General features: G+C 33.8%; 1 protein-coding gene across 7 annotated transcripts; it reads right to left on the bottom strand.

The window, feature by feature from the left end:
- Window positions 1-1800: 1800 nt before the first annotated feature.
- Window positions 1801-15779, bottom strand: LOC148619263 (uncharacterized). Of its 7 annotated transcripts, XM_088578955.1 has the most exons (7): window positions 15633-15776; window positions 14675-14853; window positions 14398-14447; window positions 11311-11997; window positions 9519-10486; window positions 5586-5819; window positions 1802-2119 (listed from the first exon to the last, which is right to left on the bottom strand). In XM_088578955.1, exons 5-7 carry the CDS (start codon window positions 10427-10429, stop codon window positions 2011-2013), a joined length of 1254 nt encoding a protein of 417 aa, XP_088435081.1. In that variant the 5' UTR covers window positions 10430-10486; window positions 11311-11997; window positions 14398-14447; window positions 14675-14853; window positions 15633-15776; the 3' UTR covers window positions 1802-2010. The 7 variants fall into 7 exon arrangements, with proteins under 7 accessions (XP_088435085.1, XP_088435081.1, XP_088435082.1 ...); XM_088578956.1 differs by lacking the exon at window positions 14675-14853 and having other exon boundaries at window positions 15633-15779; XM_088578954.1 differs by lacking the exons at window positions 14675-14853; window positions 15633-15776 and having other exon boundaries at window positions 14398-14537.
- Between the last annotated feature and the right edge of the window lie 2244 nt (window positions 15780-18023).

The raw sequence follows: 18023 nt of genomic DNA, 5'->3' as shown, positions 1-18023 counted from the left end.
TTAAATGAAAGCCAAATTAAATATATTCAAATGATGATACATATCTTCAAATAATTAAAAACTTGTACAATACATTTGAAGATAGGTTCAATTTATTAAAGATAGGGACAATTTAATGCAATCTATCTTCAAATAAATTATTAAAATACCAACTTTAAATGAATTGGGTTATATCTTACTGTATTTAAATTAAACCTGTTTTTTTTAAATATATTGAACATAGGTATAATTACAACTTCTCGTTAATTCTTTTGGAGAAGGTGCAATTCGTTTAAAGATAGGTTCAATTAAATTAGAGATATATTTAATTGAATTAAAGATAGAAAAAACTGAATTAAGGATAGATAAAACTGAATTAAAGATAGCTTCAATTCTACACAATCACTGCTACATACATTAAGTGATGGCAATAAGTCTAACTGGCATTTCGGAGCAAATGAATTAATACACACATCTTCAATTTATGGATAAACAGCCAGCAAAGTAGACACTTCCCACCATTAAACTGTAGAAAGAATTATCCAGAAAAGCTATGTATATGCAACATATTGCAATAATACACTGCACCCCCAAAATAGCAAATATCTATAATATCAAAACCCTGATATAAATATGCACATCTCCACTTCAGGTATAAACAAACCCAAAGAGAAAAACTAAGAATTAAAACTGTAGTAGGGGTTATCCGGAGTAGCTACGCACCTCGATATGAGTAAATACCTTTAAAATGGTGCAGATGCTGACGTTATATTAATACCTATCTTGACCAAACTTTACGACAAACGTGATGACTTTTCATTCAAAATTGTCAACTTTCCTTTCATCTGTGGCAACATCTCTTCAGCATCTGCGTATGGAGTGTTCATATCACAACTCATACGTTTTGCCAGAGCTTGCCGAAACTACGCAGACTTTTTGTATCGCGCTAGAACTCTAACAAATAGGCTTCTGGAACAGGGTTATATTGCTACAAGATTGAAGTCATCACTACAGAAGTTTTATGGTCGTCATCATGAACTCGTGGATCGTTATGGTGTATCCATCTGCACTATGAAAACTGATTTATTCAACGGGTCATAGTTTTCCTTTCCCCGTTTGTCTACCCCGGACTTGACTTTTTATGAGCAACTCGGCGGGTGTTTCTAGAAAAGCAGAGGACGCTTACCCTACCGGTGCACCTGGTCCATGCTCCCAGTTTTTAGTGGAGTCCGAGTTGCTCATTTGCTTTTGTTACTTTGTATGTATGATTTTAGTTACTTTATGTTCTTTGTTGTGTATGTCTGTTTTCCATGTCTGGTCTTTGTCCCTGAATTGCATTCTTTTGATTACCGCTATAACCTTGGTTCCTTGGTTACTTTTTCATATGAATTTAACCTGTCATCATTTTGTAAGATAGTTATAACTGTTTGTAAATAATTTGGCCTTCAATATTCAATAGCTATGGCCTTCAATAGTCTATAGCTATAAATAACATTCGGGAATTTTATTACGACCGAGATGAAAGAGCCTCGTTTTGACTCGTGTAACCGAATATACTTCCTCTAGAATCTGTATCTTCTGTTATAAACTTTTGACACCTTGAAGAGAGGTTACCCCCATGACGTTTTTTGCCAACTTTGGATTCCCACTTTAGTAGAACAGTACTGTTCATATGCGCACTCTGAAAATTTGGAGGTGAACTAACTGGTATAGTGACTAACTAACCACGTCGTACTTCCTTTTTTACATAGAAAATATTACATTTAAAAAATAATAAGTAGGCTGGACTTTCTGTCCCCTTCAGATCCAGTCAATGTTAAGTCTGGAAATAGCATTCAAAATTTTATTTTAAAAGTTTTCAATCTCAGCTTCAATAAAACAATTTGAAGTGCATTAGAAGTACGTGCATAAACACAATACTGTAAAAAAAAATTATCACGAAATTATCTAGAATGTTCATAAAAATGACTAGTCCGTCGTGGGTTTGTTATTTTTTATGGCTTTTAGGAATTGGAGTTTTCCCGCGCTTTCTTATTGTTCGCTAGCTTGATCGGGCTTATTGAAGCTTGGTATTAGATTGACCTCATTTACACATCCAGAATATTTCGATTGTGCAGACGATCTTGTCTTACTGTCACACCTGGAAAAAACATGCGAGACAAAATGACAAAATTACAGAAGAATGCAGCATCCATAGGATTAAACATCAACACCAAGGATACCGAAGTGGTGGTCCTAACTTGCAACATTACGATTCTAAAATTGTAGCTTTACTGAAAATTTTATCATTACTTTTTTTTCGTAGCTCCTTGCTTCGCGCCACAGTTCTTGACAGAGTTATTGTTCTTTATTTTTAGTGATATCTAACCAAATTTTACAGTGCCACCTGGTGGATAGAACTACTTTGAGTCGCGTATGACTAGAAGAAATTCTCCTTTCTGCATAAAAGGTTATTTTTTAGTGTAGCGGAAATGGCCGAGTAGTTCCGATTGATATGTGATGGTGAACAGGTGTAATTTAATTGAAGAATGGTATTCGGTACGTTTCAGTCCCCGGCCGTATTAGGTTATCTTCTCAACATCAGCGGTCGGATTTTCAAAATACATTATTCCGCACGAACTTAAGGAACTTAAATTGGGAGAAAATGAATCGAAAAGGTTTTTATTATTTTTACCCTTTTCCCCATCTCTTCCATGGAGTGCTAGTGCCTAAGTGCCTGACATTTTATGAAACATAGTATTTGGCTGTTGGTTTTGGAAAGGCACCCTCGATTTGTATTAAAACTCGGGAATATTTTTTTTCAGTAGGTCACCATGGCTACTGGATTTTATAACAATAATCACTAAATTACTTATCAATTTCTTGAATCTCCACACACCAAGGATGAGAAAATTATGTACTTTTTTATGACAAAACACTTGAAATTTCTGTGCGGACTGCCTCAAAAATAGCTTTATTTCAACAAAATGATACCAAATTTTCAGAATTGACCTAACCATTTAGTACTATCTATGCAATGATGACGGAGGTATTATAGTGTATTGGCATGATAAACAAATCATTAAAGTCGTTTGGACAGTTCAAAGAAAGACATTAAGTTGATTAATTAGTTTATCTGCAGGATGGTGTTAACCTACCATTAATTGTAGATTGTAAAGTAATAACAGTTCTTCATATATTTCTAGACAAGCAATAAAGATTAATTATCTACCCTCCTTACTTCAGCATGCAATGTCACTTTGTTCTGATAGTTTTAGTAAATGTAGTCTTAGTGAACAGACGTATTATTGAACTCTGTTGTTGTACAGAGCTTACGAACCTAAAATGTCTTAAATAAAAAGCTAAATACACAACAAGTATGTTACAGTCAACACCACAAAACGACTTCAAAAAAGTTATATTGGAAAGAATGAAAACAACTGTTGACAAAATTCATAGAGACCACATGCACCATATTTTAGGAAATGTAAATCATGCACAGACCCTGTTCTATTGGTTATGTTAGTTGCGGCTAGTCATCGAGTTCCAGTTATTCGAGTTTAGTTTCTTGTCAACCAGATAAACTATTTTTTGAGTCATTTATCGAGTTACAATTTGACTTGAAGTTCGAGTTAGCGTTATGCAGTCGCAATATTATAGGGGTGGGTAAGGGGAATTTTAGGGAGGATTTTGATACTTGTACGTGTACCACAATGATTACGCCAAACACCCACTAAAAAAGAAAACATATTCTATGTTTCTGATCCAATTATACACTACAAAAAAGTTTCATCTCGAGTTGACCCGAAATTCAACCTGAACTCGATAATTAACCTCACCCTGGCTGTCTAAGAACCTAATCAATCTTGGTAAATATATAGCTCCGATTGTATTACTCACATTCTAAGATAGGAAAGGCAATTATTTTATAAATTTACAGAAAGCTGTAAGTGGCGGATGTTGCTCTTTTGTAACAATATTACTGATAAAGAGATACGCCTTAAACATGTTTCTTAATTGTCACATACATTGAGGATATCCTTACCAAGTTGGTTTGTCCAAGGAAGTTGTAGCGATTCTCACGTGTTCATCATCCACAAATTACTTCAAAGATAAAAAAAAATCGACGTGTCCCAGCAAAATGGTCAATTAACATACTTACCGTGTTATGTACAATTTTTCGTATCGTCCAAGCTTTGGTCCCAAAAGGGTATGCAAGTCTCGTCACATGACTCCATGAAAGAGTAATCAAGGGAACCACGGTTATAGCGGTAATCAAAAGAATGTAATCCAGGGACAAAGACCAGACATGGAAAACAGACATACACAACAAAGAACATAAAGTAACTAAAATCATACATACAAAGTAACAAAAGTCAATGAGCAACTCGGACTCCACTAAAAACTGGGAGCATGGACCAGGTGCACCGGTAGGGTAAGCGTCCTCTGCTTTTCTAGAAACACCCGTCGAGTTGCTCATAAAAAGTCAAGTCCGGGGTAGACAAACGAGGGAAGGAAAACTATGACCCGTTGAATAAATCAGTTCTCATGGTGCTGATGGATACACCATAACGATCCACGAGTTCATGATAACGACCATAAAACTTCTGTAGTGATGACTTCAATCTTGTAGCAACCTTGTTCCAGAAGCCTATTTGTTGGAGTTCTAGCGCGATACAAAAAGTCTGCGTAGTTTCGACAAGCTCTGGCATAACGTATGAGCCGCGATATAAACACTCCATGCGCAGGAGCCGAAGGTATGTTGCCACAGATGAAAGGAAAGTTGATAATTCTGAATGAAAAGTCATCACGTTTGTCGTAAAGTTTGGTCAATAGTTTTCCTTTACCATCGATTTCTAAGTGTAGGTCAAGATATGAGGCTGACTTCACTGTGTCTGTAGTATCCTTTATCTCAAGTTCTTTTGGGTAGATGCGATGTATCAAATCCCCGAAATTAGGATTGTTTAAAGATAATACGTCATCTATATAGTGGAAACTGAGATTGAAGGATCTAGCCAAACGATATTCTTTCTTCTGATCAGATCAGCTATAAAGTCAGCCTCATAAGAGTGAAGGAATATGTCAGCAAGTAAAGGAGCACAATTTGTTCCCATCGGAATGCCGACCGTGTCATGTCAATGGGTCCAAGTCTACCATTCAAATGCATGGTAATGGCATTTACAGGGTGTTCAGACAAGTATTAAAACCCAAACATACTTTTCTCATGAAATAATGACAAAAAATGACAACAAAATTATTCTACATGATAAAAATGTTAAGAAGGCAATAAGTAAAAGATTTTGCATTGTAAACATAGATCGTTCTTCGGATTTCAATACGTTCTACATCGAAAATTCCGGTATGGAAGACGAAACTAGAACTAGACTTACAAACCCAAATGAAAGTACCTAACAGATACATCTTTTTTCAAATTTTTCGTTTCAAAGTGTTGGAAACTGTTTTTTTTTTTTTTTTTTTTTTTTTTTTTTTTTTTTTTTTTTTTCGTTTAATGCCACCAGATATATTGATAGACTCAGTATCTCCGCTACCCTGAAATTAATTCCATTTCGTACTTATACATATACATTTATCACAGCCAGCTATGATCAACTTATGAAAATAATTACAAGTCCCCTTTCTTTGACCTCGATGTATACTGTGCCAAGACTGAATCAGCTGACCCAATACTGACCGACGATTGGTCGGAGTCATTCAACTCGTTCTGGTTCGTTATTATTTTCGGACTAGTCAAGGTATTTCCGATTGCGTTGTTTTCTTTTTTGCTCGTCGAGGGTATTAGTTTTTTTCTTTTCTTCTTTCGTATCTTTTTGCTGGGAGATTGTTGAATTGTTTCCTCCGATCTAAAAGATAAGACAATATTTTTTGTTACAAAAACTATATCTATACACTGCAATGTAGTTGATAATCATGTGTGACATACTTCCGCGAGGTAAGGCCAGGGTAAAACAAAAAGAATCTTTCTCGCGGAAGTGTATATCGGTCATGCTCAAAGGCTACCCCGCAGTTAATACCATAGGATAGTGTACTTCTGTCAGAGGTGAATAAATCTTTTTAAAATGTATTTTTCTCTCCTTTTTGTTAAATAAGTTAAAGTTAAGATAGGGTCGTTACCAAAATTAGTCAAGCATATACGACCTAACAGAGTTTTTTTAATGTGTTATAACAAATTAATAAATTGTTATAAGCTGGTAATTTTGTACAAATAAGGTCGAGAGTGTTATAACAGGGGCTTCATATTACACTCCCTGGTTATTACAAGTAAATTAGTTGTTATAACAAGTTGCTAGTAGTAAAGTGTTATAACAAATTTAATTGTTTTAAAAAATTACGAGAATTATCATTTTATCCAAATGCATGTAAATTACAACTGGCGCAATCGGCTGACAGTTGACAGTTTTTATTCACATTTAAAAAAAATTGATTACACATTATAAAAACAATAAAGTGTGATTAATTATGGGATATAAACGACTTTGGGTCTGTTTACGCTGCAACATTCACCGCTTCGCATCGTAAACCGACCCAAGGTCATTTATTTCCAGCAATTGAAAAACAAAACAGTTAAACATTTTATTTGTAAGACACTTGTTGATGTCGGAAACATTAAACTGTGGAGTTCGTGCAATCATGGAGAATGCAAGAGCTTCATCGTAGGTTTGAAATGCAATTATAGTGCAAACATATATTTCCGGTGACAAAATGCGTGGTAAGTAAATTTGCATCGAATTCATGCCACTTGTGTAGATCTCGTTGAGCTGACTATCCTAACAGTTTTGGCAGGGCTTACTCTTCTGACAGTTCTAGCAGAGCCGACTCTTCTGACAGTTTTGGCAAAGCCGACTCTTTTAACAGTTCTGGCAGAGCCGACTCTTCTGACAGTTCTAGCAGAGCCGACTCTTCTGACAGTTCTGGCAAAGCTGCGACTCTTCTGACAGTACAGTTCTAGTAGAGTCGACTCTTCTGACATTTCTAGCAGAGTCGACTCTTCTGACAGTCTAGCAGAGCCGACTTTTCTGACAATTCTAGCAGAGCTGGCTGTAGTAGAACTGATCTTGAGTCAGCTCCTGTAGAACTGTCAGACAAGCTATCTCTAAAACTGTTTTATTTGCCAGAACAACAATTTTTAGTCTATGTTCTATTTTTAGCAACAGTGGTTATAGCCACATGCGACCGTCCACCTATTTTATCAGACACATTTTTTATTTCTACTAACTCGTCTTTTTCCTTTCCAATAATCCCGACATCAACAGCCACGCGCGATGAGTTTCTTACAAATGAAATTTTTAACAACTGTTGTTAAAACAATTCATTAATTTGTTACACAATTTACTAACTTTATATAACAATTATTTAATATTAGATAACAAAAAAAAAAAACTCTGCGATGTCCCTAATAAGCTTCCGTATTTAAAAAAAAAAAAAACAACATTTCTTCGAATAAAAAAATCACGCGGCTTTTGTAGTATAAACTTAAACTCGTTTAGTAGACACAGAAAAAATATGAGATTTGTGGTCAGGGGCGAGAAAAGGGTTATACTTTGTCCAGTAATCACAAAAAAAAGATAAAGCTTATGACAAAGTTGCAGCTTACTAAAATATATATCTGTCAATGTCTATAAAATGCTTTAAAAGTTTATTGTTTCTCTCCAGGACAGTGTCCAGCTTTTTCACTCTGAAGTCATGTGACTTCTAAGGATGTCAATCAAAAGGACAACCACCGGATAAGTACCTCCACCGCGAAAGAGATGTGGCGGATGAATATTAACATGTATCATACTGATAATTTCGTATAAATACAGTACCCGTTTTTAGAGTATACGGTTGAAATTGTACTTTCCATAAATGGTTGTCAAAGAAAAATTCAAATACATATATAGACGTTTGAACTATATTTTATCAATGCCTTTGTTATACATATGTGGATTCCACGAGATTGGCTACGCTTAACCCTAAAAATAGGTTGTCAAGATTACACATTGAGAAACAAAATAAAAATGAAATGAAATGAAACAAAAAAAAATGAAAGCGAAATTTAAATGAAATTTTGAATCATCTGTATTGTTTGAATGTGTGGGGTTATGAAAACAAAATCATATATACTTGAAAAAGTTCACCTAAAATTTTGTAAGTTACTCCTAAACTTGAAATCAACATCGAACTATATATGGTTTATGGAGAAATTGGCAGATTTCCTCTGGTTATTGACATTAAGATTAGGATTACCTCTTTTTGGATTTGGCTAAAGAATAGTAAACAATCCAAAATGCCAGCTGTTTTGTACAAATTATGTAGGAAACTGTATGATCGATATAATAATAATAGTTTTATTTGGTTGCAGTATGTAAAGAAACTGTTTGGTGAAACAGGATTTTCATATGTATGGGAAAACGAGATAAATTTTGATATTCAAAACCTAAAATGTACTTTGAAACAGCGACTGCAAGAACAATATATACAAAATTGGTACGCAACTCTTTTCGAGTCGAGTAAAGCAATTAACTATAGAATTTTTTAAACCTACTTTTAGTTGGAAGATTATTTTGAAATTTTGAAAACACAAGATGCAATCAAATTTTGTAAATTCGGAACTACAAACCATTATATACCCATCGAAATTGAACGTTGGCAGAATGTTGATGGAGAAAACAGAACTTGTAATTTCTGCAATACGAGGAACATTGGTGATGAATACCATTTTATTATTGAATGCCCAGCATTTCTTGAGCAAAGAAAGAAATTTACACTAAAGTATTATTATCAAATATGTAAAATACTTAAATTCTCACAGTTAATGTCGTGTACTAAGCAATCACTGTAGAGTAAACTCTGTAAATTTTTAGCATGTTTAAATAAAAATATTGTTACTCAAGCCTGAAGGAGTGTGTAGTCATGAGCTTCAGGACATGGACTCTGTATTTTCATTGAACATTATACTTGCGTCGTTGTTAAAAGGGTGTATATTTCAGTTTTGCCATTATAATAACAATTAATATTGGCACAGTAGCGTAAAAGTTATTTAAAAATTGGCAATAATAAAAATTTTGTCTATTGAAAAATAACATTAATTTTTCATGTGCATATTGTTTATTGTGTGAAGTGTTATTTTTCAATATACAACATTTTTATTATTGCCAATTCTTATAAATTAATTTTAAAACATATTTTTATCTTTAAACATGAGAAAAGTAGCTCTGAATTTAACTGAATAGGGGCATGTTAATATTTTGTTTATCCACTGAGATATAACAGAATTATTTTAACCAATCAGATTACAGTTTTTATCTCAAATCAATTTATTTCACATTAGTATAAAAGTCATTTAACTGTAGTTTAGAAGTCATTCCACACATTAAAAGTGATTTCAACATCAGCGGATTATGATTTGCATTTCTAAAAGTAAATATCTCGTGACTTCCGAGGTTCAGCGCCAACGGCGCTTTGATTTTTATATACCATTACAAGAGTAACACGTTAAACATATCTTACTCTGTCCAGTATTCTACCATTTGATGTGGAAAGTTCCTAATTTGTATACTTACTTTCCAATTTCATCCTCATATTGTGATGATGTATTTGTATCCGTGTGTTTGACTTTTGATGGAGATTTATCTTTCCTTTTTCTCCTCCTTTTTGCATCTTCGTTGGTACTCGCCTGAATATTTCCATCCTCGGCTCCGTGACTCCCATATGACTGGTCTATTTCGGTTTGTACTCTGTCAATGTCTTGTTTCTTTTCACGATCTTTGGTTCCCTTGCGTCCTTTCTTTCTCCTCTTCCTGAATTCTTGTAGTGCCTCAAATGATTCATTACCCTCATAAAAATCCAAAGCAGAATCATTAGGGTCAACATCAAATGATTCGGACTGTACAGGTACCATGTTACGACTTCGAGGAGAAGCAAGAATATCAAATTTTCTATGTTCGTTGCATGTCAAGGACGTCCTTTCCGATTCACTTCCAGTTCCTTCTGTTTCGGATTCAGATTTTGTTACATCTTTTATATTACGAATTTGTCGGTCTGCTGGGTTACGATGGGGTATATTATCAAGTCTAGCCCTATTTATAGTCGAATTGCTAGCTTGATTTGGGGGTAGATTTGGGTCATTTGATCTATCATTTCTCAATTTTTTTGAACTATTCCTGCTAGTATGTACACTTCTAAAAGAACCTCTTGGAGACAAATGCATTTCCAAATCCGGAGTTATAAACGGTCTCCAATAAAAACGTAGAATACAACCCGTCATAAGGAATAGAATTGATAGTCCAAGAATAAGTATGCCAATTATATGTAAAGCTCCGTATTTTGGAAACGTGTTATCATTGCCAAATGCAACAAGTGTTAAAGTAATACCCGGAACCATCAATGGTATTGCGAATGTTATAAGACACGGCCCCATCATTGTTTTGATCTGATCACACCAATACTTTTTCTTCTCCTCTTCCGATGCCATTTTGATATGGATAATTCTCTTCGCTTTCTTTAATAACTCTTCCGTTAATCAATTTACCTGACCAAGAAATTAATAATTCATAAAACAATTCCATCAAAAGAAACCAAATCAACACATATTGAGGTAAATACAACATAAAATCGATTGTGTTGTAAACAAAAGGAAATCTTATAATTTTAACTTACTCTAGAATGCTTCATTTCTTTAGGTGTTCGATCTTTTAAGGAACGTTGCGTGAATTATTTTTAATTTTAAAATATCACTCAACCAATCTGATATCAAGACAATGTAATATGGAAAACCAGTCAGAAATATGTACAACTCTATTTGGGTGGTCGACGTAGGTAAACTGAATGATTCAGAAAACACGCATGAACTTGTTTTTTTTTATTTTAAATAAGTGTATTTGAAAGGCTGATAATTTTTTAAGGTTTAGGTATTGAGTGACATCAAGTACCTATCGTTTTTTTAGAATATGGGAGAATATAATGGGAAACTGGACAATGGAAAACTGAGGAAAGGAAATAAAACGTGCATATGTGTATTATAGTATTGTCAACTGTAGAAAATTCAAGAGGTTACGGCTACTAACAATGGTTGTCAATAATCCTACTAGTAAATGGGGGCACGTGCTTGTGTATATCAAGAGGACTAATTAAAATGTTGCTGCTAGTAGTTCTACTTAAAACTCAACACAATGCCCTCTCGCTACTTGGTATACGGTACACAAATCGCCGACAATCATGACAAGCTATCTAACACTACTTACCAGCTTGGAATTAGGGTAACAATTAAATACAAGGCAGCCATGTTTTACGCTTAGTAGCATATATTTATTTTGATAAATATTTAAATGTTGACTAAAAATAAAATAAACCTGCCTTGGGATCACTGAAGCGAAAAGAACCAACACACCACGAATAAAGCGAGGTAACTCAGAATCGTTATTGAACGTCCTTTTTTCATTTCATTTCTCTTTTATCCCGAAACAAGTACTCGTAAGCCCTCGCTGCCGATATGTTATCAAATTCAAGTTTCCATCTGCATTGCAAAAATATTTTCTTTCTCTTTAAATTCGATGAAGATGTGCTCGATTCTTTGTTTTAAACCACTTCGGAAGCTCGACACTATTTTGAATTTAATTTACTGGCTGCCCAATACCATTATGTGATAACACTGGACAGCTTCTATCTATTAGTTCAACTCTTTGGGCGGAAGTGAATTCTTCCAACTCATCGAGATTCAAAATCTCCGACCTCTGTTTAGGTCTAAAGCATGGGAAGCAACAGAGATAACGAATATCGATAACACCTCTCAAAAAAAATCCACAAACAAACGCCAGAAATGCAAGTCCGAGTAATCCTGGGCCCAATATCTCAAAGTACCATATATGGTCTTTCCCCTCTACTTCTGTGTACCCGACAGCTGTAATAATAACTCCCACTACGGAGAGAGGTAGTCCTAAAGCACATATCACACCTCCAGTATTGCCCCGTGTCGTAGGCTGGGAGTACTGTCGTCTCATGACAAATGCCTTGATATCTTCGTCGATTTTACCAGCCAATTGGCTAAAATAGTAAATTATAATAATAAAATGATTTCAATATTAGCTTTCATCGAAGTATCTAATTTAGCAGCTAATTTCAACAAATAATGTTATTACAGGCATAGCCAAAGTGAAATAAAGGCAACTTACATTAAAAGAGTAATTAAAATCAAACAGTTTTTTTTTAAATACCAAGGAGAAGAATCCATATAAAGATCATTTCGAAGGAAACAAAGAAGAAAATAGGCTCACCTGGGACTCTTATGTTTACTCCATACAGTAAAAGTGATAATGGATTAATTCAGATCAAATAAAGCAGCTGTAGCTATCATGATTCAACATGATTTAACTGAATGTCATTTTTCTGCCTTACAATGATAAAAATTGTCCAAGTTGAAATGAAAACGGCAATAGTTGCCGAATTATATTGGTTCTGCTGAATAACTATCGTAATCATTCTGCACAGTTTCCATGTTTGCAGTATTATAAATTAATTTATTTCATTAATAAATACAAAAAGGAGTAAATGAATAAACAACACAATCTCGATGATTCTGCACATCTTACTCTTCAAGTCATAAGGCAAAATGGAGAAAATTGTCAATTTCGGCATAAAAAGGACAATATTTTAACTATTGTAGCTCTAATGATGCATGTAATATCATAAATTTATTTTTAAATACAAGCCTAAAACCTTCAAAATTGTCAATATTGAAAGAATTATGCCAAATAATCATACTAAGGTTTAAAACACATGCAAAGCAAATTGTAAAACTTATGGCATCTACAGTATGGTTTCAGATTGTTTTTTTTTCTTTCTCTTCTGGTGTTAAGATCCCAAGTTCTGTTTCTAGCAACAGCGATAATTTTCGAAAACAATGGTTACTATTTTACTATTTTGAAATTATATTTTTTAAAGATATTTTTGTCGATAATTGGACTTCGTCTGATCCATGGTTTCAGTGAAGAAAATTTTGCGACAGGCGCAATGTGATGACATCAGCTCGCCTGGACCTTTTGATCCAAGCAAACTAACTTGATACTAACAAAACTGCAAAGAGATAGGATGCTGATATTACATGATATCGAAGCGACAACAAAAAGAAAATCGTTAACACCAACTAGAAATACTGCGAACAAGCTCATAAAGAGAATACCCTTATGCGCTTCAAACGTAAAGCCATCAAGTCCTTCCACATACAATAGTTATTTTCCTTAACACACAACTATATATGATGCTTAACCTCCCTATACTATTCATGCATATCTAAAAATATCTCTTGAGCGGTTACAAGAAGTTTGGACAGACGGACCGACAGGTAAACAGTTAAGGTGTATCATACACTTTTCAGAAGTAGTAATTTCCGTTTCTTAAGTTTCGACATGACCAAAGTTACTAAGAACAAAGAAATTAACGTAACTAATCGCTCACAAATTGAATGGTAAAGCTACGTTTATCAAACTCTTATCGCTAAAGCTCGGGATGATTAAGAAATTTATTTTGATTGATTAGTGTTTCTCATTTTCATAGCCAGGAATGTTTGAGTTATTTTTGACCAATTCAATGTTCATCAGTAAAAAAATTCAAAGATCAAAGAATCAATAGTTGAACATATTTTTGGGCAGAAATTCATACTCAAATTCGTTGATCAAACGCAAATTTATTTCGTGACCGATTTCTTTCATCCTAAATGCATCACCTTCATTCGTATCAAAGCGTTTAGAGATCGCTTAAACCTTAACTAATCATGATGCATTCTCAAATCACTTGTAAAAAGTGTCTTGTTCACAAGGCTTCGTGTAAGCTTTAAGAATCTTGTAAAATTTAAAGATTCGTAAATTTCGTGTACGTGGAGGAATTTACAGTCATTTTATTGATTGGTTAGTGTTGGACATCATTATTCCTACTTCTAGTTCACCGTTGTGAGCATGTCTGGCGAATGGAAAAGGATTTATAATTATACAGCAATATTTATGTTTTCTTGGCCGAAACGTATCCCGTTGGCCAAATCGCCTTTAATGACATTGTCCCCCAAGACGAAAATAAGGATATCAACGATTGTTCAACTTAATGGAGAATGGCTCAGTCTTTTTTGGACGTAATGTAATCGCAAAACACTTTTCAGATGGAGAACATCTTTAAAAAAAGATGTACCTGATGTACAGTCCGTTGTTGACATAGTATACTAACCGTAATAAGGAAATGTTTATAATAAACAGTCCACCTATTTTTCAATAATATATTTTTTTTAAAAGATCCAAACGAAAAATGGCCAAATCTACTTATCGATTAAAAGAATATCAACTAGCTGAAAATTCAACTTCTAAAAATTGAAATCAGTTTAACTTAAGTGCTGGAGATTAAATCCATACAAATTGCTGGAATGATTAAAAGTCTGAAGTATTATCTAGTAATACTTACTCATTAGAACCGTCTGTTTCTCGACGATATCTTTAAGGAGCTTCGTACCTCTGAAATAATAAATCATCCATATCCTTGTCAATATATATATACATATATCATATCACAAAACAAACTGGGTTAATATTTAATTTTATCATGACGTTGGTATTACAGCTGTATTAGGGTGAATGATAAATTGTTAACTTCTAGTCAACTTCATTGTTTAAAATATGATGTCATAGATGGGTATCTTATCTTTTTTTCGAATTAGATTTACTTTCCCTTTTAATGTTACCTTTTTATTTGTCACTTTTACAACTTAAATAACCACCAAAAAGCCAAATTGTCGGAGCAGAGTGACTTGAAACGATCAACGAAAATTTTGATGTTCAAAGGGTTCCGTGTAAACACAGTCTTTCAATTCAAATGGTCGACCTCTTAACGTTACTGCTGAACATGGAATATCTGTAATTACTGTAAAATTGAGAAATTATATATTATGACCATGGAATTATAATATCCGACTATTATAATTGCATGACAAGATTTATTATCTAAACTTAAAACTGATAGAGACGTAAGTGACGTTGGCTTGTACCACGTGACTTGTACAATAATATACCAAGCGTAAAACATTTGGATGAGTAGTAACATACATTGGCATTACTCAGAAATTACTGCAAAATAAACAAACTGATTGACAAACAGTATGAGCGTATCACAATGTTACTACAATCTTATTATCATTTGTTCCATTCTGTCACTGCATGGAACAATAAAATTAGATATCATTGACTGAATAGAACAATTGATAAGCTGCATCTACAGTCTCCAAATTCATGTGTATGTATCAACAGTAAATGACACGAACAAAAATTAAGGAAAAGTAGTCAATGCTATTTTCTTGTTCTTTGGAATTTAAGGTTACATACTAGTGTCATTCTTCATGACAGATATTGGAGACAAATTAATTCGTTAGATTCCGAGCTTTACCAGACGGATCACAACAAATGAATCATTCATTAGTATGAAAATTAACAAAAGAATTGGAAATAACTATTGATTAAAAAAAAATATATATAATCTGTATCCAACTAAATTATTGAACCTAAATGCCATGTTTTTTGAAATAAAATCAATACTCTGCGCGCCATGACCTAACCAGTTTAAAAATTGTTCTAGAAAATGTTAATCAGTTGATGTTGCATATATTCCTACCATTCCATACCAATATGGAAATACAGATAACATACCTCCTTTCCTGCTCCAGCGTTGATGTTTTGTTTACATGAATATGTCTAAGAAATCCAATACAATCAGCTCTCATCCATTAAGGAATCATTATGCTGGTCCTATACATGCCATCATACACTTTCAGAACAAGTATATTTCAACCGAGATGGTATCGGATTACTAGAATTCGGCCTAAATAGTATGTCTGCATTAACCAAATCAATATAATCGACGTTGTGAATTAAATCGGATTAATTAATTACAGGAAATATTTTATTTTTAGTCCCTCAAAGGATGTTAAGTACTGATCTATTATGTTTGTATCTATTTTTATCTATTTTTGTTTGTTTGTTTGTTTGTTATTCAATGCATTTGATACCATACAATAGTCAGACTATTAAATATTAATGGACAAGTATCAAATGTATCGTTACGCCATTCAATTGTGTGCTATTTGATAGGTAACAACTGTGTTATATACTGCTGTATTTAGTCTGTTGATGAAACAACCTTAAAGAAAACAGGCGTGGGGTCGACCTGCCCCTAAAATTGTGATGAGTTAAAAGTCGAGTCCGAGATAGCTTTGACACCTCACTTACATGATGATAGCGTGTCACTGGTGTCGACAGGGTCGAATCATTATCAATTTTCAGCAAAGATCAGATTTAATATAGCAATCGCCATAGCCTTTAGATTTAAAATGCCTGTTAGCATCTGCAATTATCTTACACTATCGCAGTAAAATAGTCTCATTAGCACACCCATCTAGGTCCAAATGCAGATAGTTAAGTCCATTTTATAGGTACATCTAATATATGAACTAAATATGCAACGCAACTGCAAGGCCGCCTAGGATATTGAGTCAGGTTTCCAGATTATGATAGCATCTGCAATTATCTTACACCGCCGCAGTAAAATAGTCCCATCGGCATACCCCATTTAGGTTCAAATGCAGAAAGGTCAATTTTATAGGTATTTATAATAAATCAAATTTAACTCTATGTTATTTTCGCCAATAAACAAACCCAATAAACAAGCTGCTCGCAGCCCAGCTGGTGATTCACGAAATGACCATCAAGGTAGAACTGTAGACGAGATTACACCCAGTAGAGCTAGACCAGGAATGAGAGCACGTCACACCACGTCTCCGCGGAGCTAGGAATGCCATGGAGAGAACACAGACAGAAGCGACAATACAGCCGTTCCTGATACAGAACATAATGTCATTGTAACTATACATAGCTCTAATAATGTAAATGATACTGATGAAGATTACAATACTAGCAATAGCAATATTGATGTAGACTGTAGTAGTAATAGTGATACTGATGTAAATATTTCATTTTCCTGTACAAATGATCAACCTTCTCATAACGAATTAAATATTCTAATGCTGAATTGTTGCGGGGTAAAAAAAAAACGGTCGAACTATCCAGAATTTTTAGATTTGGTTAATCATCATGACATTATCGGACTTGTTGAGACAAAAACAGATAGTATTGACAGTATTGAATTATCGGGATATATTGTTTACATGAAAAATAGACAAAAATTTGCGGAAGTTAAATCTAGTGGTATATTGTTGGGATATAAGATAGAATAAGATAGATTGTACTGAATGCATTGAGACTGATTGTAAATATGTTTTACGGTTTAGAGTAAATGCAAAACTTGTAAATAAAGATAGCGATGCAGTTTTTGGTATAGTGTATATTCCTCCAGAATATACAAGGTATACTTCCGTTGATGCAATATGTCAAATAGAAAATGAATTTTGACCCTCTCTTACAGGTATAAGTATATCTCTTTATTAGGAGATTTCAATGCAAGAACCTCAGATGAATTAGATTATTTCAAATTTGAACATAAGGATCCGTTGAACGATTTTTCAGAATACGTAGATGATTACATGTTTCTTTTAGACGAGCTTAATATCCCCAGAGATAGGATTAATAGTGATAAAGGCAAAAACAGATTTGGCACACAGTTACTTGATTTTTATAAATCTAACAACAAGTTTATATTTAATGGAGGGTGAATGGTGATCCAGAGGGTAAATTTACTTGTAAAAATGTGAGCTTTTTTGACTATTGCATCAGTTCTGTTGATTTATTTAGTAGTTTTCTTAATTTCAAAGTTCTAGAGTTTTCGAATCTAATTTCAGATGTGCATTGTCCTATGAGTATTACCATGGGTATGTATAATAGTAAGAAAGACAAAGTAGTGAAAGTTACAAATGTACAAGATCTGTCACACGAAACAGTGAACGCTAAGAAATGGAATGAAAATAAAGAAAATTTATGAAATATAGATCAGGCTAAGCTGAATGAAATCACGCAAATTTTAGAATTACCGAGAGAGAATATTAACTAGAATATTTCAAATGATCTTGTAGGAAAGATATGCGATGT

Source organism: Perna viridis, chromosome 4 (genome assembly GCF_037379345.1).
Source record: "Perna viridis isolate PV_CMFRI_1.1 ecotype Kerala chromosome 4, ASM3737934v1, whole genome shotgun sequence".
Classification (NCBI taxonomy): Eukaryota; Metazoa; Mollusca; class Bivalvia; order Mytilida; family Mytilidae; genus Perna; species Perna viridis.
Note: the sequence above shows the minus strand (reverse complement) of the source record. Positions and strands in the feature narration are given on the sequence as shown.

Bases quoted from the DNA above. Each gene is read 5' to 3' on its own strand.
- LOC148619263 (XM_088578956.1), bottom strand. From the start codon at position 10,429: ATGGCATCGGAAGAGGAGAAGAAAAAGTATTGGTGTGATCAGATCAAA. The intron at 5,820-9,518 runs GTAAGTATACAA...CTTATCTTTTAG, and splicing joins TATGAGGATGAAATTGGAAA to ATCGGAGGAAACAATTCAAC. The intron at 2,120-5,585 runs GTAATTATTTTC...TGTTTTTTCCAG, and splicing joins AGGTCAAAGAAAGGGGACTT to GTGTGACAGTAAGACAAGAT.